General features: G+C 46.3%; 1 protein-coding gene across 1 annotated transcript; it reads right to left on the bottom strand.

Moving 5' to 3' along the window:
• Positions 1-808: 808 nt before the first annotated feature.
• NANS (N-acetylneuraminate synthase) lies at positions 809-20101 on the bottom strand. The gene is made up of 6 exons (XM_079111839.1): positions 19889-20101; positions 16676-16891; positions 7657-7756; positions 6100-6254; positions 2816-3082; positions 809-1039 (listed from the first exon to the last, which is right to left on the bottom strand). Exons 1-6 carry the CDS (start codon positions 20018-20020, stop codon positions 830-832), a joined length of 1080 nt encoding a protein of 359 aa, XP_078967965.1. The 5' UTR covers positions 20021-20101; the 3' UTR covers positions 809-829.
• Positions 20102-21706: the final 1605 nt, after the last annotated feature.

Raw genomic sequence — 21706 nt, 5'->3', positions numbered from 1 at the left:
ACCATTAAGGGCTGCAACACACCACTTAGTGGTAGTGGAGAAGAAATGGGCTTTCTGGGCTGCAGAGGCCTGTAGTTTACGCAGACCTCACCAGCCAGCAGAAGCAGAGAAACTTGTTTCACTTCTGTCTTATTTGCTCAGAGATAGTAGTGCTTTCCTCGGCCCACAAGATGTTCTGACAAATCCCTAGTCCCTTCTCTAATGCCAAGTGACCACCACACAATGCTGACTGGATACCCCCAAGGGCAAGGAGGGGATAAGGGAAAAAGAGAGGAGAGGCAGCTGGAGGTCTGGTAGGAAGCAAGACCTCCGGTCATTCGGGTTTGGCTCTGCAGAATGAGCATGCAGGCTCAAAGGAAGCTCACACCTCCGAGTGGCCACAGAGACTACAGGACATGTACTTGTCTTTGTCCCTCTGGGACAGCCAGCTTGAAGCAGAGACTGCCTCATTTGCTTTTCCTGTCTCTCTCCTTTTTTTTTTTTTTTTTTTTTTTGGTTCTAGGGATTGAACTCAGGGGCACTCATCCCAAGCCCTTTTTTGTATTTTATTTGGAGACAGGGTCTTACTGAGTTGCTTAGCACCTCACTGTTGCTGAGGCTGGCTTTGAACTCACGATCCTCCTGCCTCAGCCTCCCGAGCTGCTGGGGATACATGCATATGCCACAGCGCCCAGCTCTTGGACTAGACACTGGGCCTGGCCCAGAAATGAAAGGGGACTGGGGTGGATGAAAGGCAGGTCCCCAGAGACCAGCACTCCTGCCCCAGCTCACCCAACACACTGCACAGTACAAGCGAGGCAGTTAAGACTTCAGAGAATGGCACTTTATTTTAAGACTTGATTTTTTTGCCATGATTTTCTACTGATTCTTCCAAGATGGTATCATCTTCTTCAATAGTGACCAGAACCTTCTTGCCCACCAGATTAAAAATGTCTTCAGGAGGATACCCTTTGGGCTCACCGACCTTCACAGTGAGCATGTCCAATGTGAGAATGGTACCTTCTGGAATTTTCACTTTGGCCACCACTGACTTGCCCAGCTGTGGACAACAAGAAGACTCAGTGACAGATTCACAGAAGGAGCCCCTACACATTGCTCCACACCCAAGGTCCCTGATCAGTCTCCACAGGCACCTTGAGAGCAAGGACTCGGTTGTCCCCACAATGCCCAGAACAATATAATACACTCAGGGCCTCAGCCAGTATGGAATGACTTCACAGCCTCAGAAGAGGCCATTACAGTCTAGGATGCGGCTATGGAGCCAGAGTCAGCTCCGAGCCCCATCAGCGGGGATAAGAGTGTTCTAGTTTCGCTGAAAAATGGGAAAAAACAGTGCTTGTATCTTTTATTGTTTTGTTTTTTGCTGTATTGGGGAATGAACTCAGGCTAGAACCATTTTAATTATTATTTTGAGACAAGTCCTCACTAAATTGCCAAGGCTGGCCTTGAACCTGCCATCCTCCTGCCTCAGCCCCTGCGGAGTAGCTGGGATTCGTCAGTGCTGGTGCCTTGTGAGATGCTGTGAAGATTAGAGATGATATGTGAAGACTGGGATGCAGATTGCTCTCAGGACGTGAACGCTACATCACTCTCCTCCTCACCTAGTTCAACGTCTCGCTGTAAACATGGGGATCTAAGGCCCAAAAAGGACAGCGACTTGACCAAGGATGCAGACAGCCAGCACGAGAACCTGGAGGAGGGTGCTGACTCTGGGGACACATACACGATGGCTATGTTGATTAAAAAAAAAAAAAAACTACGATGGTGGTGGATGCAGGACTCACAAGTCAGGGAGAGTGACTATCATCTGAATGATAGGAAAGGGCTCCACAGGAAGGGGCACAGGACAGGCAGGTGGGAGGAATGAAGGCTACCAGCTCATGACCAGCATTTCTGCTCCACCAATGCTTCAAAATAATCCGTTATGTTACTCTACATTCTCCAGGAAAGACCCCAAGAGATCAATTCTGTTTGGAATGTAGAGCCAGGAAAACATATCTGTCAACTGATGATCATCAAATTATGCACCTCACTGTGTTTCACTGTTTGCTCAGGAGCAAATCATGTGCTCAGCTGCTTCACTCCCTTCTGATTTCTGGTAGATTTCTCTCCCCTCTTCTCTACAAGTTAGCTTGTTTCCTTTTACTATTCATTTCCCATTATACGTGCACCTTTAATTTTGGGGTAGCAGCAGGTAGGCCCTGCTAGAATAAAATGTGACTGACCTTCCCTATTTATGCCTGGCCTTTGACCTTTGACTTGACCCAGACAGCCTGCAGCAGACGAGGAGCATTTGCATGCGTGGCAGCCCTAAGATGCCTGGCTCTATGACTGAGGCAGGAAAGTCCAGGCCACAGCTTCCAAGAAGTCCAGAGAGGGGTCAGTGTGCCAGGCAGCATGCTCAGCCTCACCATCCCATCGAGGCCAATGCTGCCAAGGGACACCCGCACCACTGCCCACCAGCGCATTCAGCCATGCCTCCCGTGCTTAGAAATGCCACAGGCTTTGCCCCTCCACAGGACCCCAGATTTGGCCCATCTCTTGGAGTCCAGCAGCACCAGGGCTTCAGGCTTCAGGGACTTTTAGTGGAAGACTCTAATGTGATCTGACCAGAGAAAAGGCCAGAGTTTTCCAGTGAGGCGCACACTCCCCAGTTGTTCACATGAGCCTGAAGGAAGTCAGAAGGGTTGGGGCAGCGTTCTTCTATCCTTTCATGGATCTAGAAGGCTAGGGCTGGTAGAGACCCCACCTCTCAGGCACGTGCACTAGGTCCCCCTCAGAATGGCAGAGCCACGCAGGGCCGGGCAGCACCCACCTTCTCATTGCAGGCCATCTCACAGGGCAAAAGCTGCTTGGTTGGGGAGCCCAGCGCCCTCTCCACAAGGCGCACGGACCGCACTAGCTCAGCCAATTCTCCAGGCTCCAGTGAGGCCGAGTGGTCACTCCCCTTCCAGGTCTTGTCAAGAGTTATGTGACGTTCCAACACCTTGGCCCCCAGAGCCACTGCGGCCACAGATATTGCTATGCCTGTTTCATGTCCAGAATACCCAATGGGAATGTCAGGAAAGAGCTTCTGATATTCCTTTAAAATAGAAAAGGAAGAAAAGGTCACCCACTGTGGTGCTTTGTGCATAGTCCCTGGAGTCAGGCAGATCTGGGACAACACCCAGTTTAGCCACTCACTAGCTGTTGAACCATGGGGGAGATATTCCCAGCCACTGTTTCCTGAGAGGAATAATAGCTGTGAGGGGTTGCTCGCAGGCAGGAAAGGCACTTAGCACATTGCAAACGCTCCAAAGCTATGGTCATCATTATCATTAAGAATGCATTTTGTAGCTAGGCGTGGTGGGCGGCTTGGGAGCCCAAGGCAGGAGGATTGGGAATTCAAAGCCAGCCTCAGCAACTTAGTGAGGCCCTAAGCAACTCAGTGAGACCTTGTCTCCAAATAAAATACAAAATAGGGCTGTGGGTGTGGTTCAGTGGTTGAGTGCCCCTGAGTTCAATCCCCAGTATCCCCATCACCACTGCCAAAAAAAGAATGCATTTTGTAGCTGGGTATGGTGGCAAGTGCCTGTTAGCCCAGTGCTTTGGGGGCTGAGGCAGGAGGATCTCAAGTTCAAAGCCAGCCTCAGCAATTTAGCCAGGCCCTAAGCAACTTAGCAAGACCCTGTCTCAAAATAAAATATAAAAAGGACTGGGGATGTGGCTCAATGATTAAATGCCCCTAGGTTCAATCCCTGGTACCAAGAATAAAATGAAATAAAATAAAAAATGCATTTTATGGTAGAGCACTTGCCTAACATACACATCCCTGGGGTCAAATGCCTAGCATTACACACACACACACACAAATGCATTTGGAAGCTGAGGCAGGAGGATCACAAGTTTGAACTCAGCCCAGGCAACTTAGCAAGACCCTGACTTAAAATAAAATTGAAAAAAGGGCTGGGGATGTAGCTCAATGGTAGAGCCCTTGCCTACCATGTGCAAGACTCTGGGCTCCTTCCCCAGTACTGCAACAACAGTGCCAAGAAATGCTTTTTCAGAATGTTTCACCCTGCAAAAACCACCAGGAATAACAGCATAACTAAAACTGAATACCTACGCTCATTCAAAACTCATTTGTCACATTTAATTAACCTGCACTGCAGAAAGCAAGTGTGCTATATGCACAAATATCATCAACAATATATACAGTCCAATCTCAAAGCAGTCTGCTGGTGAAAATGCTAAATAATTAATAAAATATTTACAATTCACTGAACACAACAAGACATTCTCAGTGGGCAAGCCTTGTCAGTGAGGATGGCCAGAAAACTTAAGTACAGCAAGTAGAGAGACTCAGGCAGGGTTTCGTAAAAGATCAGGACAGTTGGGTGGCAAAGACCTGGGAAACCAGGCTTTGTGCAATGGAATGCAGGTTGCCGGGTCATGGAATACCTATATTTAATGTCACTATAAGGTATTGATGATAAGTGCATGCACACACACACACACACACACACACATCCATTTCCAATTAGTTAAACTTCAGTTGTTAGTCAGAATATTGATTTCACAGTCCTAAGGAGAAGATGAGCACTTCCGCTGATCAAGAGGCTGCACAGTATGGCCCAGGCTGAATATCCCTAATCCAAGACAGCTGAGGCAATAAGAGACCAAGGCCTAGGAGGACTCAGCCCAAGCTGTGGTCCCAGCTTGGCCCCTAAGACTGGACTTTGTCATCTGTAAAACAATGAGTTGGAGTAGACACAATCTTGGGAGAAAGTTCCCTTAAGTGGTCACTATCACAAGTTTGAGCATCAGGGATGTTCAGAATTAGACAATTACAGAGCCAGCAAATAGCACAGCAGCCAAGGCCAGGGTGTCAAGGTCTCCTGCAACTCAAAGTGAACAAAGACAGCTGCCCGCCACCCATGTCCACCACAGCAACGTTCCCACTATAGCCAAGAGTGGGACCTACCCTATGGCCATGGAAGGATGGGGAGGGTAAACACAATGTGAACCCTAGAATCATATTCAGCCTTAAAATGCAAAATTGTGATACATGCATGAACTCTGAAGACACATTAAAGAAGACAGACACAGGAGGACAAACACTGTAGGATTCTAATCACATGAGGTTTCTAGTGTATTCATATTTAAGGAGACAGAAAGGGGAATGGTGGATCCTGGGAGAGGGAGGAATGGGAAGTGAGTGTTTAATGGGGTCAAAGTTTCAGTTTGGGGTGATGAAAACATTCTGGAGATGGATGGGGGGATGGTGGCAAGGCACCGTGAATGTACTTAATGCTCCTAACTATATAATTGTTTTTTGGGGTTTTTTTTTTTTTTTTTTTTTTTTTTTTTGGTACCAGGGATTGAACTCAGGGGCACTCGACCACTGAGCCACATCCCCAGCCCTATTTTGTATTTATTTAGAGACAGGGTCTCAATGAGTTGCTTAGCAACTCGCTTCTGCTGAGGCTGGCTTTGAACTCACAATCCTCCTGCCTCAGCCTCCCAAGTCCCTGGGATTACAGGTGTGCACCACCACACCCAGCTGAAGAGTCTAATTTTTTAAAAAGGGCAATATACTAAGAAAGGATATGAGCCAGTAACTCCCAGAAGAAGGACAATTATGAGGACTCCATTTTAAATTTTATAATGGGAGAAATTTAAGAAATTTATGGCCAGGCACAATGGGGCACACCTGTAATCCCATCAGCTTGAGAGGCTGAGGCAGGAGGAGCACTAGTTCAAAGCCAGACTCAGCAACTTAGTGAGGCCCTAAGCAACTCAGTGAGATCTTGTCTCAAAATAAAATAGAAAAAGGGGCTGGGAATGTGGCTCAGTGGTTAAGTGCCCCTGGATTCAATCCCCAGTGCCAAAAAAAAAAGAAATTTATAGCCAACCTCTTTAGAACACATGCACTTCCTCAACGACTTGGTTCTCATTTGATCTGCAACAGCAAGAATGTCAAAGGATGTTTGAATTACAAAGTACGCCACAGTTGGTTGGAATTTTGGTTATATAAAAGGCTCTATCTTCTCTACGTTCCCCACAGAAAAAAGCCATCACGCCATGGCCCCATCAGATGGCACCTTCCCTCCTGCTCACCAGGATGACGCGCAGGTTGGCATCCTCGGGCTGGAGCGGGTAGGCGCTGGTGCACTGCAGGAAGCAGAAGTTAGGGTTGAGGGGCTTCACAATCTGGTAGACTTGCTTCATGGTGTCCATCGACTGCATCCCACTGGAGATCACCATCGGACGACCTGAGGAGCCCGAGCTGTCTTTTAAGGGTTTAGACTCCCACAGACGCATCCCAACTTCTGTGCTCGCCATTCAACTAAACCAACAAGCATTTCTAGCCACTTGGTGGGAACAGAGATGAGTGTGATGGGTTCCTGCCCTGGTGACAGGAAATGTAGGCTCCCCTTCAGCAAAGGGAATTAAATTAAGGGGACAGAGGAATGTCACATTACTGAGAAGAAGGTGAGCATCTCAGCTGACGAAGAGGTCACACAGTGTGGTTATCTGAAAAGCTGAAATCTGAAATGCTCCAAAATCTGCAACACTTCTGCCCCCAGGCTTTTTGGATAAGGGACATTCAACCTGTAGCATGGTGGGGTGACCACCGACCCCCAATTCAAGAGCATAAAGCTGAGTGTGAGGCCCAGAGCGTCTACATCCAGGTGCCTGGGCACACCACTGTTCTTTGAGTTTACGGTGTCTTGTCTACGAAATAAGTAGAAAGCGTCAGAGTAATTTGACCTGCTTCCATGCCGGGGTTATTCTGAGGGTCAAATGAGCTCAGTCATGCTATTACACCGATTTATAAATTATCATGTATAGACGGTAGGTAGAATATGCCTACAGAATGTTTTTCAAATCAGTTTCCTCTAAAAAGTTTCACATAGTGTCATACCCTTCATTTCCTATATAATTTTTTAATTGATCAAAAAATTATGCATATTTATGGGGTACCATGTGATGTTTATACACACACACACACACACACACTTAAACTGTGTATATATATATATATATATGTATGTATTATGCAATGTTCAAATTAGGGCAGGTACATCTCATCAAACGTTGTTTCTTTGTCATGACAACTTTCAAAATCCTTTCTCCTAGTGTTTTTTAAATAATAAATGGTGGGGCTGGGGCTGTGGCTCAGTGGTAGAGCACTTGCCTAGCATGTGTGAGGCACTAGGTTCAATTCTCAGCACCACATGCAAATAAATAAATGAATAAAGGTTCATCAACAACTAGTAAAATATTTTAAAAAATAATAATAATAAATGGTACATTGCTACTGTGCAATAAACACAAAAACTAATTTCTCTTATCTAACATAATTTAGTACACATTGAACAACCTGTCCCGTCTCCCCCTTACCCTTCCTAGCCTCTGGCAACCATTGTTCTACTCTCAACTTCTAAAAGATCAATTTTTAAAACATTTTTTTAATTAAAAAAAAATTCTTGGAAAACTATCATATCCTTATCTTGTTGCAGGTTAGCATATTAAAACCTAGAAGTACACACTGACTGAAGAGGTGCCCAAAGTCTGTCTGCATGAGATCTACCTCAAAGTGGGCTGCTCTAGACAGGTTAAAAATATGAAGGTTGGACTCCCTCGGGTTTTATGACAAAACATGAAACTCACCTTTTTTGGCCGTCTTTTCCAGATAAGGAAAATTGTTAGTGTCCCCAGATCCAACTTTGAAAAACGGAACATTCAGCTCGTGCAGAAACTCAACTGCCATCTACAAAAATGAAAGAGGGAGCTCTTTTTCACTACTGTTCTAGAACAGTCCTATTCTTGAGGCAGGGGAGGGGTGAGGCAGGAATAGGAAAGCCTCTCCTCTAACCCAGGGAGACTTTCATCAACTTGACTGTTTTCTCAGTCACCTCATTCCAACTTGAACGTTCAGTCCTATCCACCCACCCACTTGTCCAACGCACACGTACTGCTGGAAGGAAGGGTCCTGGCCAGACCCTTCCTTCCCCAGGGGCCCAGGCCAGGGAATAAAAGTAAGAGGGTCAGGACCCGACCTTGACCCATAAACTTGACAGTGAGAAAGTGAATGGCCCTCAAAAGCTTTCCCCTTCACTCAGGGCCAAGCAGCCGGGAAAGGAGGACTTTTTAATCCTTGTCAAAAAGGGAAATGGAGCATTTTGTGGTCCAGCCCTGATCCAGTGATCCATATCTGGCAGGCACCGTCAGGCCCAAGCCCCTTCAGACTTCAACCATGCTGCCCACAGAAAAGCAAGCCTCAGTCGTGTCCTGACACAACATCCGTGGTGAAAGTTACCTATTTAGGGTCCTCCACATCCTTAGCTGGGATTCATCAGGAACACTGAGGATGTTGGGGTCTGAGATGCAGCTCAGTGGTGAACACTTGCCTAGCATGTGCAAGACCCTGGGTTCCAACCCCAGCATCACAATAATAATAATAATAATAATAATAAAAATTTTAAAAATTCAGGAATTGGGAAATGTCAGCAAATGTTTGCTGGAGTGATCACTGAATCGTAGATATAAGAGTAAAATCTCAGATTACTGTTAAATAACAAGAACCCCCAAAAATTACTCTCATTAAAGTATATTTGGCATACCAAAAGCTGCATATAATATACATGGTTCCAAATACGGACGTTCTATCCTAAAATGCTGCTTGGAACTCGGAAGTAAGTTAGGATTTAATGAGCCAAATCAGTGTGTCTTATGATTTAATATGTGCATACAAATCTCCCAGGGAGAATTTCATATTTGCTAATATGAAATGCAAATTTTGATTCTGTTTGTCTAGGGTATGGGGCCTGAAAGTCTGAATTCCTGTAAGTTCCTGGGTAATGCTAATGCTGCTGCCCATGAATCAGACTCTAAGAAGCAAGGAGCCAGATAAGCAAGCATAAAAGTCCAGAGGGTAGGAGGTGGTAAGAAACATCATGAGAAGGTCATTCTGCAGTGGCTCTTTAAATCAACCCACTGTGGCAGAACTTCATTCATCTTCCTAGCGGCACAGAGCCACTGCAAACACTTGCTGCGTGCAGAGAAAACTGCTCCTCTGTACATCTTCTATTAACATACAAGTGAGCCGGGCATGGTGGTGCATGCCTATAATCCCAGCAACTCAGGAAGCTGAGGCAGGAAGGTTCCAAGTTTGAGGCCACCCTCAGCAACTTAATGAGATCCTGTCTCAAAGTTAAAATTAAAAAACAAAAACAAACAAACAAAAAGGCAGGAGATGTAAAGCACCAATATTGCAAGCGAATAAATAAATAAATATAGTGCTGTGAAACCATGAATAGTGGTTACCAAGCCTGTTCAAATGCATTCTGTAACCCTCTTGATCCAAGAGACCCTGTACAGTATGAACAGAATGTCTGAACCACCTAAAATGCAGTTCATGCTGCTCATTCCTCTGCTTTGTTTTTTCTCTTTTCCTCCATTTTTTTTTTTTTTTTTTTTCCCTTTTGTGGTGCTGGGGATGGAACCCAGGGCCTTGTGCTTGCACGGCAAGCACTCTACCGACTGAGCTATCTCCCCAGCCCTCCAATATTTTTTTTTTTAGTTGTGGATGGACACAATACCTTTATTTTATTATTTTTATGAGGTGCTGAGGCTCGAACCCAGGGCCTCACACATGCCAGGCGAGTGCTGTACCACTGAACCACAACCCCAGCCCCTCCCTTCCATATTTTTCTATCTCATTCTCTCCTATGTATGTGTCACACTTTTAGCCAACCCTAAAATGGAACCGAAAACTGTTTTTTGTTTGTTTGTTTTTGGGGTACTGTGCATTGAACTTTGGGTGCTTTCCCACTGAACTACACCCCAAGTACTTTTATTTTTTATTTTGAGACAGGGTCTTCCTAAGCTGCCGAGGGTGGCCTTGAACTTGAGATCTTCCTGCCTCAGCCTTCTGAGTTGCTGGGATTATAGGATTGTTAACACCACAACTGGTTCATTTTTAATATATTGATTAAGCAAAGTCTAATTTTCCCAGCCTTCTGACTGAACCTGGTGGCTGAAGAAGGTAAAGAGGGAAAACCCTGTACTAAGTTTTCTTTTAGATAATGCTCATCTGGTGGGAAAGTGGCCCTCCCGGCATGAACGTCTAGGTGAACGAGCCAGCTCAGGAGAGGCGCTGAGAAAGTAGAGGTGGGGAGGCCAAATGCAGGAAAAATTGTGGCTCAGCTGTAGGGGCTGTGAGATCTGCATGGAATTCTCTAATTTTTAAGTGATGAAAAAGGGCCAATTCCTGCTGGGAGGGGAAGGGTGTGAACCATTTTGCTGCCCTCCTGGGAGAACCTGTCACCACCTAGTGGTCAGTTAGAAAACTGCTGCTTCGGATTCCTTACTCTGCAAAGGCTGCCAACTCACCAATCTGGAAGGTCCTACCTTCCAACCTGAGGCATTGCTGTGCACCCAGGGTCCCTCAGGGTACATCAGAGCCTGGTGATCTCCTCTCCGTGGACCCCATGGCTTCCCCTATCCTGTCTTTCCTGTTGTCGGGTCCCATTTCCATTCGGGACACAATGAAGCCAGGCAGCCTCATTAATTCTCCCTCCCTTCCTGTCTTCTAGGGTCTGTCTGAAAGGAAATCAGATCCTCCTCAGGCACCCACGTGGATCTAATGCACAGAAAAGCGTCCCCCCAACAGACTGGTTTGGGGAAAATGCCAAAACATTAGTTCCTTAGAGGGTTCTGGTAAATGGACTCATTTTAACTTTAAATCTAGTATTTGCCAAACCTATTTGGCTCAGAATACTTTTTAACTTTAATTCAATTAATTATTGAGAATTGACTATATGCCCACAGAACCTTCTTTTTGTGTTATGTATTGAGAAACTTTGGGGACCTCTGGTCTAAGGTAGGGGTCACAGGAAAAGGGTAGAGGCTCTAAAGCCCCTTTCTCTCCCCATTTCTGATTCCTGTAGGAGAAGGGGGGACAGTCCATGGTGAGGAGCTGGGGGCAACTGGGGATGCTCCAAGGAGAGGGGGAAGCACAGAGCCAAAAAAGGGCAGGCTTGCCTCAACTCGGCTCATCTGAGTGCCCACTGCCATCTGCAGCAGAGGCAAAGGAAGGAACAGAAGTGGAAAGAAAAGGCACTGCAGAAGCAGGTGAGGGAGGGAAGGGCAGCTGTCACCGTGTGAGGGAGGCGTGCCAGTCAGGGGCCCCTGCTACGGACGTGGCTTCCACCTGTTTCCTTGGTAGAACCACCTGCTCAGGCTGAAGACTGAGCTTACTTCAGCTGAGTTGTACAGGTCTTAGCGCCCCTTTCAGTCAAGTGCCCAGATAGCTTTCTGGCCTTAATAAAACTCCGACACACCTTAACCTTTCCTTAGCACAAAGAGAACACCCTAAAACAGCACATAGGGTGGAGAAAACCGGCACTCCATAAATGTACTGTCTATAAGGAAGTCAGGGTGGGTAAATAGTGGGAGCCACTTACTGGGTAAACACAGAAGAAGGGACCAACGCACGACTCACTCCAACAGCTGGCCGGACAGGAAATGTTGGTGCAGCAAATCAAAGTCAATTAACTCTTGTAAAGGTTCTTAAGAATGCATTATTGAGTGCCCTGGATCCCAGGGGACCAGCTGGGAACGAACAGCATTCTGAGGACAGAGGAACCTCCCTGCCCAAACAGGCTGAAACGGAAATCCCAAGGGTTCCAGGGAACAGGGCGGCTCTCACTGGTAAGAGGATGCTGACGTGGCACTGTCCTTGCCCCCACAGACTCACCTTACTGAAGCCTCCCACAGCCCTCAGGGGGACACCTTTACAATCTCTGGGGCAGTAGCAGCTACAAGAGGTTCCAGGAGGAGCCCAAGTCACACAGGAAGCCTCAGTACCAGGACCTGAGCTCAGAGTAGAGTGCCACGGCAGGTGTTCCAGACACAAGGGCTTGCTGGGGTGCAGAGGGAAAAGAACCAAGAAAATGGTGCCGGTAGAGGCAGCCAGCCTCTGCTACCAAACACCCAGGCTCCTCTCTGCCTCCCAACTGCTTCTGGTCCTCAACCAAAGTCACCTGGGGAGATGACCTACAGAAGTCCTTTCCTCAGCAGTCACAGATGCAAGGAGGTGCCCTTCTCCTGCAGGGGCCTGGAAGAAAGTCCTCACCCCACATGTAAGCCACCTTGGGGGCCGTCTTCTCTGGTTCTTTGTTAACTGGGAAACAGGGCAGGGAAGCCCAGGGAACACAGCCTGTCCACACAGAGAAAAGGAAATGGAGGCCCCGGCAGGGAAACACCCAGATGTCCCAGATCTTAGCCTAACATTTGCTGAGCACTGACTATGTGCTGTGCTTTATGTCAGTGATCATATTTAATCCTCACAATGACCAGATGGCTTCTGCTACTAACCCCACTTTAATAGCTGAAGAAAGAAGGCACAAAGAGGTAAAATAACTTCATGTGGACTACCAGTATTTCAGGCAGAATCATATTCCAACTCCAAATCAGTCCACGTTTTTAGCCACAGGACCACACAGCCAGGGTATGGGCCACAGGGCAGAGGTGCGTACTGTACGGTAGAGATACACACTATACACCTGGGTACTATACCTCACAGCAAGAGTACCACCATATGGCCAGGGAGTGTGCCACTCAGCCAGGACATGCACCGATTAGCTGGGGCATGCGCCAAGCACCAGAGGTGTTCAGCACACAGCCGAGGCCCGTACGACACAGCAAGGGAGATTGCCACTCAGCATGGGGCCCAAATACTCTGATTTTTACATTCTTAAAAATTACTGAGGGCTCTAAAGAGGTTTTGTTTATATGAATTATATCTATTCATATTTACTGAATTAAAAATTCAAACTGAGAAAATTTTAAGTTTTAATTTTTTTATTTTTGGATAATTGTAGGTTGACACACATCTGTAAGAAATAATAGAGATCTTGTGTATGCTTTCCTCAATGGCAATATCTTGCTGAACTATGGTACAACAGCATAGCTGGGTGACTGACATTGATGAGTCCTCCGATCTTACTGAGATTTCACCATGTTTAAATATAGTCATTTTTGTGTGCCTGTATTTAATTCTATAGGCACAAATTCATGAGACCACAGCCACATAGAAGGTGCCATCGCTGCAAGGACCCCTTATGTCACCTTTCATAGCCACACTCCCTTCCCTGACTAATCTCATAGAACTACTCATCTGTTCTCCATCTGCACAATTTTGTTACTTTGAGAATGTTGCACAAACAAAATCATATAGTATGCAACCTTCTGACACTGGCTTTTGTTGTTGTTGTTGTTGTGGTCTTGCTATGTTGCCCAGCTGGCTTCAAACTTGCAATCCTCCTGTGTCAGACCCCCAAGTAGCTAGGATTACAGGTGCCACTGTGCCCAGCTAAGACTGGCTTTTATGCTCAGCGTTAATATTCTTTTTTTTTTTTTTTTTTTGGTACAGTGATTGAACCCAATGGCGATTTACCACTAATGCTCTCATTTTTTATTTTGAGATGAGTCTCGCTAAGTTGCTTAAGGCCTCACTTAATTGCTGAGGTTGGCCTCAAACTTGTGATCCTCCTGCCTCAGCCTCCTGAGTTGCTGAGATTACAGGCGTGTGACACCACACCTGGCTTAGCACTAATACTCTTGATACGCATCCTGGCTGTTGTGTGCATCAACAGTTCATTCCTTTTCACTGCTATTAGTATTATGTGGTATGGATGTGGCAGACTTTAACCATTCACCTGCTGAAGAACGCTTGGGTTGTTCTAGTTTTCGGCTACTATGAATAAAGGTTCTGTGGACATTCATGTATAGATTCTTGCTGTCAGTTTTTGCCATACCTAGGATTGAACCCAGGGCCTTGAGCATGCCAGACAAGCATTTTTTCCCCTGATCACATCCTAGTCCTCATTTCTTTAGGAATAGTACCAAATGACAACTGGCAGTCCATATGATAAGCCCAAGTCTGATTTTAAAAGAAACTATCACTTTAAGTGGGTGAATTGTACAATATGTGAATTATTTCTCAATAAAGCTGTTTTAAAAAGAAAGAAATTACGCTGGATGTGGTGGTGCACACCTGTAATCCCAGTGGCCTGGAAGACTGAGGCAGGAGGATCTCAAGTTCAAAGTCAGCCTCAGCACAAGTCAGGTACTAAACAACTCAGTGAGACCCTGTCTCTAAATAAAATACAAAATAGGGCTGGGGATGTGGCTCAGTGGTTGAGTGCCCCTGAGTTCAACCCCTAGTACCCCCCCCCCCCAAAAAAAAATAAGAAGAAAGAAATTTTCATACTATTTTCTAGAGTCATTAGACCATTCTACATACCTTTCCCCCAGCAGTGCATGAGTGATCCACTTTCTCTGCATCCTTGCCACCATCTGGTGTAATCATCTCTTGTTATTTAGCTATACTGATGACTGTACAGTGACAATTCAATGTGGTTTAAAACAGAGAAATTAAAGGACTGGGGATGTAGCTCAGTGGTAAAGCATTTGCCTAGCATGTACAAGACCCTGGGTTCAATACCAGACCTGGGAAAATTTTAAATCATAAGACTAGATGAGCACAAAAGAAAAAATTAGATTTTGTGTTTGATCTTTGAAGGATACCAACAAGTAAGTGAAAAAAACCTATAGAATAGGAAAAAAATGTTGGTACTTATTTATCTAAGAATTTGCATTTAGAATAAATAAATATAACTTTTTTCTCCAAAGAGGATATATGTACAACTAATATGCACAAGAAAAGATGTTCATCGTTAGCGCAGGGAAATGCGCTACCATAATGAGCTAGGACTTCACACCCAATGGGATGGTTGGAATCAAGACAGAAATAAAATGTTGGTGAGGATGTGGAAAAATTGAAATGCTCAGACATGGCTGGTGGGAATATAAAAGGATGCAGCCACTCTGGAAAATAGTGTCAGTTCCTCAAAAAAGTTAAACATAAAGTCACCACGTGATCCAGCAATTCCACTCCCACACATGCCCAAGAGAAATGAAAACATCCATACAGAACTTGTATGTGAATGTGTACGGCAGAATTATTCATGACAGCCCAAAGCAAAAACAACCCAAATGTACATCAACTGATAAAAGAATGAATGAAATACGGACTATCCATAACACTGGCTACTATTCAGCCATAAAAAGGATTGAAACAGTATTGACACATGCTGTAATACAGATGAACTTTGAAAACATGTTACATGAAAGGAGTCCGACTCAAAGGGCCACACGTGGTATGATCAAGTTATCTGCACTGTCCAGAAGAGTCAAGTTTACAGAGACATGAGTAGGTCAGTGGTTGCCCAAGGCTGGGAAAACTGGAGGTGGGGGCAGGGCAAGAATGACTGAAGATCAGCAATATGTCTAAGCAACATCTATGGGTAGATTTTCCTAAAATGAAGAACAAAACAACAACAAAAAAAACCTGTCCCCTTCCTCCTAAGGCAGCTCCTGGGTCAAGTCTCCTGAACATCAGACTTCAGCCAGTATCAAGGGTGGGGAAGAGGAGGGGAAGCCCAGAGACTGTGATGAGCTTTCATATATTTACTGCCTGAGTCTACGACTCTGGAGCCCAGAGTGATGCAGAGGGTAGGTGAGCACACTGCACTAAGCAGATGTGCTGCCTTCAAGACCCATTTCCTGGCATCTGACACTGAACAAACTTCCTGGTTCCTCTGACCCTTCATTTTTTCATCTGTAAAATGGGGCACTGTAGGGATAAGATATATTACTGTAAGTGAAAATGCTCTGTAAACTATGAAGTATACTTTCCTTACATATTTAATGGTCCTGGGGATCAAACCCAGGGCCTTGTGCATGCTAGGCAAGTGCTCTACCACTAAGCTATATCCTCAGATCCAGAAATGGGTATTAGATGGGACTTTCAAATGCCAGGGGTGGTGGCATGTCATTATCAGCAACTTGGGAGGTGGAAGTAGGAGGATCACAAGTTTGAGGCCAGTCCAGGCAACTTGATGAGGCACTGTCTCAAAAAATAAAAAGGACTAGGGGTGTGGGAAAGTGCCCCTGGGTTTAAGGACATTAAGGTGTTCATCTTTCTGAATGTGGGCACAGCCTGGGAGTTTCTAAGATTCTCCATGATATCACTAAAAAAAATAGGAATGTTTTCAACAGACAAATCACAGCATTTTGCCCCATACTGTTCTTTCAAAACACTGTTGGGAGGATTGCAGGATGTACCACCACCACCAAGAAGACAAAACTTAAGAATATTTTTATGTCACGGTGCACGTGGGACCCAGAACCTGGCACCAGCTGGATCCTTCCAGAATGTAAGCATGGTAAAGCCAGAACCTACCTGTCACCAGCCTGTGAGACACTCCCTTCTGAGTGATGCCAATGCCACCTTACTAAAGCTAGACACTCTCCAGCAACATGTTCAGGAGCCCAATCTAGGCCACTTTCCACTGGGAGAACCTAGCCCAGCTGGGGTATACCATGAACTTGAGGGACCCTCGGGGTGCAGTGTGGCTGTTGCCTATTTCCAGAGACAATTTGTTTTTTAAACTACAGTAGCCTTCTCACCAACTTCACTGGGCCTTTGCACCTGCTGGCTTCCCACTTAGCTGGGCACAGTAAAGGTGGCTGGAGCTGGCTCTCAGCCAAAAGACACCACACTGCCTGCTCTCCCCTGGGTCTGCTAAAGTGGCATGTGACAGAAGGGCAGGGGGCTCACCTCATCCATGCCAGAAGCAGTGAAGAAGATGCCGACCTCCTCTGCATATCGCTGCAGCTCCCGGTACTGGTCGTGGCTGAACTCCAGGTGGCGTTTGTGCTCCCCATACGTCTTCCCCCACGAATGCTTGGAAGTGTATGGCCTCTCTAGGGCTTTCCGATTAAACTTGAATTCCAGCTCACTCTTCTGGAACTTGGCACAATCGGCTCCACACTCCTACAACACACAGTAGGACACCTATCCACGACCTGTTGTGCATTCTCAGCAGAAATGCTGGGGCAACTGTGATGACAACTTTTTTTTAAAGACAATGTAAATTGACAGAGACAAAAAGGAATGGCGGTGGGAACTGCTTCCAAGTTGCTGGGATTTCAGGTGTGCACCCCTACGCCCAGATAATGCCAGTTATTTGGGAAGCTGAGACAGGAGGATTCCAAGTTGGAGCAATTTAGGGAGACCCTGCCTCAAAAAAAAGAAAAAAAAAGTGCCAGAGATATAGCTCAGTGGTAGAGTGCTCACCTTGTATGCACACAGTCCTGGGTTCAATCCCTAGTGCCACCAAAACCAAAAATAAAGCTGGACCATCTGACTTTAAAAGCTGAAGCTGTATTATAAATCTGCCTCCCATCTCCCAAGACTGTTTCAAAAAACCACTCAATAGAAAGCTTAGGCAAGACCCTCTAAAGTCTCAGCTAACTGCCATCTCTCTAGACACAGAGGGATTCATGCTGTTGAGAACCTCTCAGGCCCAGAATCATCAATGGACTCCCACTCCTGGAAAAAATTAAAATCACAAGATAGCACAGTCAGGATTTGAGACTGGAAAGAAGGTGAAAGAACGTTAGAACTGCAAGTGACCCTGGGTAAAAGACTTCTCATTGTCCAGATGTAGACCACAAGGCCCAGAGTGACCTGAGCAAAGCCTCGGTTGTATGAGAAGAAAGCAGCTTCCTCCTCTTCTATTCTAAACATGAGCAATTTCTTTATCTGGTCAATGCTATGTGAACTCTAGGTTCAGAAAATAGTCACTGTTGCTGTTTTACTAGAATGCTGAAAGTTTCTTCACTCAAGGTGTTATTGCTGCTCTGATGACAAAACCAAGAATCAAGGGCTGGGGATGTGGCACAGTGGTAGAACGAACAAGTGCAAGACCTTGGGTTCAATCCCCAGTACTACAAAAACCAAACAAATAAAAACCAAAAAACAAGCATCAGAAGTCCACCATGTGCAAAGGGTGTGATATTTTATTTACACCCAAATCTATACATCATAATAATATATTTTATTATAATAAAATAAAACTAAGTGAAAAAAGCTATTTTTAGCCTTGCAAACAGGGTGAGGGCGGTAGCTCAGTAGAAGAGCATACACAAGGCCCAGGGTTTGATCCCCAGCCCTGGGGAAGTAGAGGAAAGAAAAGAAAAAAAAAAAAAAAAAAAAAAGAAGAATTGCAAGCCAGCATGTACATAACTACAGGTAACTAGGCTTGCAAATGTGACTCTATCTACAAATGGCAACAAAGTCCAAATAAATAAATCTGGAAATAAAAGGATTTCAAGAAATTCCACTGTGTTAATTTTTAAACAAAGTTCCTATACATATTGTAAACCAAGAAAAACTGAGACGTAGAGAAGAAAAGTCACTGGTCCAAGATGACTGAGCCAGTAAATGGCATACTGATTCCAGTCCAGAGCTCTCTGCACCATAATATAGCCCCAATCCCATCATTCTCTTCCCCGGGGAGAACTATTTTACAAAATTAAGAGAGAAACTATGAAGAAAAACTGTGTTTCCATGGCTTCCTTATCTCTAGGTATTTTTACAACTTCAGCATGCAAAGAGGTCACACCTTAGAAAAACAGACTGCTCCTCTAAATTAAAAGCACTAATTTCCCCTAGAAAATAACTTTATAGTACAAAAGGTTGGAGCCCTGAGGTTAAGAACAATTTGTTGTTGTTGTTTGTTTGTTCCTTTAAAATCACTTTTTGCTAGTTGTGTGCCCTTAGGCAAGTCATTTATCTTCTTTGAGTCTTTAAAATGAAATCAATAATGGTTGGGGATGTAGCTCAGGGGCAGAGCCCTCGCCTAGCATGCTAGAGGCCCTGGGTTTAATCTTCAGATTCCCACCACCACATAAATAAGTAAAATAAAATCCACAGCTTCCAGGCCTGGGGTTGTTATGGGAATTATGTGAGATGGTGAATTTAGAGCATTTGGGTCAGTGTGAGAAGGCCAAAACTGTAAAGTACTTAGTACTTAGTGGTTAGGCTTCCATAAAAGCAGTTAGTTCTGAAAGAAGAAAAAGAAAAAAACCTAATCATAAATTATATGAAATCAGGTGACCAGCACTGAAGAAGGAAAAGGAATGATGGCATGTGCTACCTCTAAACCAAGCAATCAGAGTGCAGACCTTATCACAATCCTCTAGGGGGTTTCCTGGTCTAACAGAGAAAGAGGCATAAACAGCAGCACAATGCAATCCCCAGGACTGGGGTTGCGGGGAGAGGTGATGGGAGAAGAAGGAGAAATCACCCAAGTCGTCCTGAACGTAAGTGGAAATTTACTAAGAGAAGAGGAAGCACGAATATTCATAAACATCATATCCCTAATAGCTGACATTTATGGAGTCCTATGTGCCAAGCACCAATGCCAAGAGTTTACGTGAGTTACTTCACTTCATTCTCCCAACAACTCCATGAAGTACTACTATTTATCAAGCTGGGTTTTCAAATGAGGAAACGGAGGCTCAGAGAAGTTTAGAAACTGGCAGAATTTGAACTCAGAGCCCGGGTTTTTAACCACTTCGCACTCCAAACACAGGGAGTGGCAGGGGCGAGACACCACAGCAACTCCCAGGGACTTTAATTTCCTGGAAGTCAGTCGGTGTCGCAGGAGGATGTCAGATGAAATACGAGACGGGAAGTGGCAGGGGCACTAAGATCTCGGGCTACGAAGGGAGCCACTGACGGTGGTAGACAAGGCTGAGATCTGATCAAGTCTGAATCGGGAGATGATTCCAGCACCAGAGGGGAAGGTAAGAGGTGGGGTTAGGAGGCAGTTGCGGAAGGCAGACACGTCAGGAGGGCGGCGGAAGGGGTGAGGAACAGAGGTGGGAACGACTCAGAAAAAGGAAAAGGCGAGAGGGAGGACGGGCGGGATGCAGGGCACGAAGAGGGGAAGGTGTCCTGGGGTCCGGCGGCCGCGCCCCTCACCTTGGCCGTGCGGATCATGCGCTTGGCCACTTCTAGGTCGCCCTGGTGGTTCTGGCCGATCTCGGCGATGATGAAGCACGGGTGCTGCCCGCCCACCCAGCGCCCGGGACACAGCTCCAGCTCCAGCGGCATCGCGGCGGCTCGCGCTCCCGCGCCTCACCGCCAGCGTGGGCCCGGCGCCGCCGCCTCACTCTGTGGAGGGCGCAGCCCAGCCAGCCCGCACTCCGGCCTCTCCACGTCAGCCAGCGGCCGCCGCGCAGCCAATCCCTGGGCCCCGCCTCGCTCCCAGCAGCCAATCGGAGCTGGGGGCGGGGCCTCCAGCGGCAGAGTCGTGGGGCGGGCGGAGGAAGCCCTGCTCCTCTTGAGCGGGGAGTGTGACTGCCTTCCTGTAAGCGCGAACTCTGACTGCCCCCGGGTCCTTGCAAACCTTAGAAGGAGGCTGACGGCCACCTGCGCAGGGCTTAGTCTGTGTCCAGTTCCGAAGGGCGTAGGCAGAGCGCGCCCTACGGGGTAATGGAAAAAACCGAATGCGGCGGAGTCGAAATCCGAGGACTGGTTGAATCCAGCTCTTCATGAATATGCTGGTCTTCCTGAGCGTTTCCCCCCCCCCCCCCCCCGTTTTCTCTGACGCTGGAAAATAATATAGAAACCCCTAATCACAGTACTTGGTGTAGTAAGTTTTCAGTTAGTGGGTGGCCGTTCCAATTAAATGAGAGGCAACCAGGTCACAAAACTCCACTGACTTGTCCAGTGCCACCCAGAAAGTCAGAGTAGAGGTGAGACTGGGACTATGGACTGTCTCCCATCCCCGGACTCCTGCAATACATTTGATTGGATTTCAAACCAAGTTGAGAAATGAGTTAATTGACTCCCTGTTTGACTTAGCAAAACTGATGAGCAAAGTAGAAAGATGGCAAGGAGGGAGGGTAGGTTTTGGCCATGTCGGCATAAATGTGCAGTTGAAACTGCCCAACAGGAAGGAGGACAGGCAGCTCTAAAGCTCACAGTGGACGTTAGGACCCGAGAGAAATCTGGGAGCCGATGAGGAAAAGACTGAAGATATAGGCCAGATTGCTGAAGGAGAGAGGCAGGGGAGGGCTGAGCAACGTGGAGGAAGCCTCCTGCAGCTGCCTGGGAAGAAACAGAAGAGACCAGAAACCATCCACAGAGAACCAAGGAAGGGAGATGCACAGGTGGGCCAAAGGCCAACAGCAATCCAGGAGATTGAGGATCAAGAAGAGATTAGTGGCTGGGCGTGGTGGTACATACCTGTAAGCCCAGTGGCTCTGGAGGCTGAGGCAGGTGAGTTCAAAGTCAGCCTCAGCAACTTAGCCCTAGGCAACTCAGAAAGACCCTGTCTCTAAATAAAATATATAAAAGGGCTGGGGATGTGAACTCTGAGTGCCCCTGAGTTCAATCCCTGGTACAAAATAAATAAATAAGATTTAGAGATCAAACAGGCACTGGAGACAGCAGATTTGGTAGTAAAGGGGAGGTGAGGAAACCAAAGGGCAAAAGTAGAACTTTTATTGGAAAGGCTCAGTTGTTACAGCAGGTGGGAAATGCACCCTGGGCTGGAGGGGGGTCCCAGCTTGAGTGTTTCTGAGGAAGTGTGTGTTTGGAGATCAATAGGAAGCAGCAAAGGAAAGAAGGAGATTGCAAGCAGAGAGATGGAAGTGGGACTCATTCTTGCTTTTGTGGGTGTGCTGCATTAGCTGGCAGGGGCTTTCTGTCTCAAGTTTAAATGGGAAACATCAGACCCTGATCACAGGGAAAATGAAATCCAGCACTATAGTAACTCAGTCACTTTTAGCTGAG

Source organism: Sciurus vulgaris, assembly GCF_902686455.1.
Source record: "Sciurus vulgaris genome assembly, chromosome: 15".
Lineage (NCBI taxonomy): Eukaryota > Metazoa > Chordata > Mammalia > Rodentia > Sciuridae > Sciurus > Sciurus vulgaris.
This window is presented reverse-complemented; position numbering and strand designations above follow the sequence as displayed.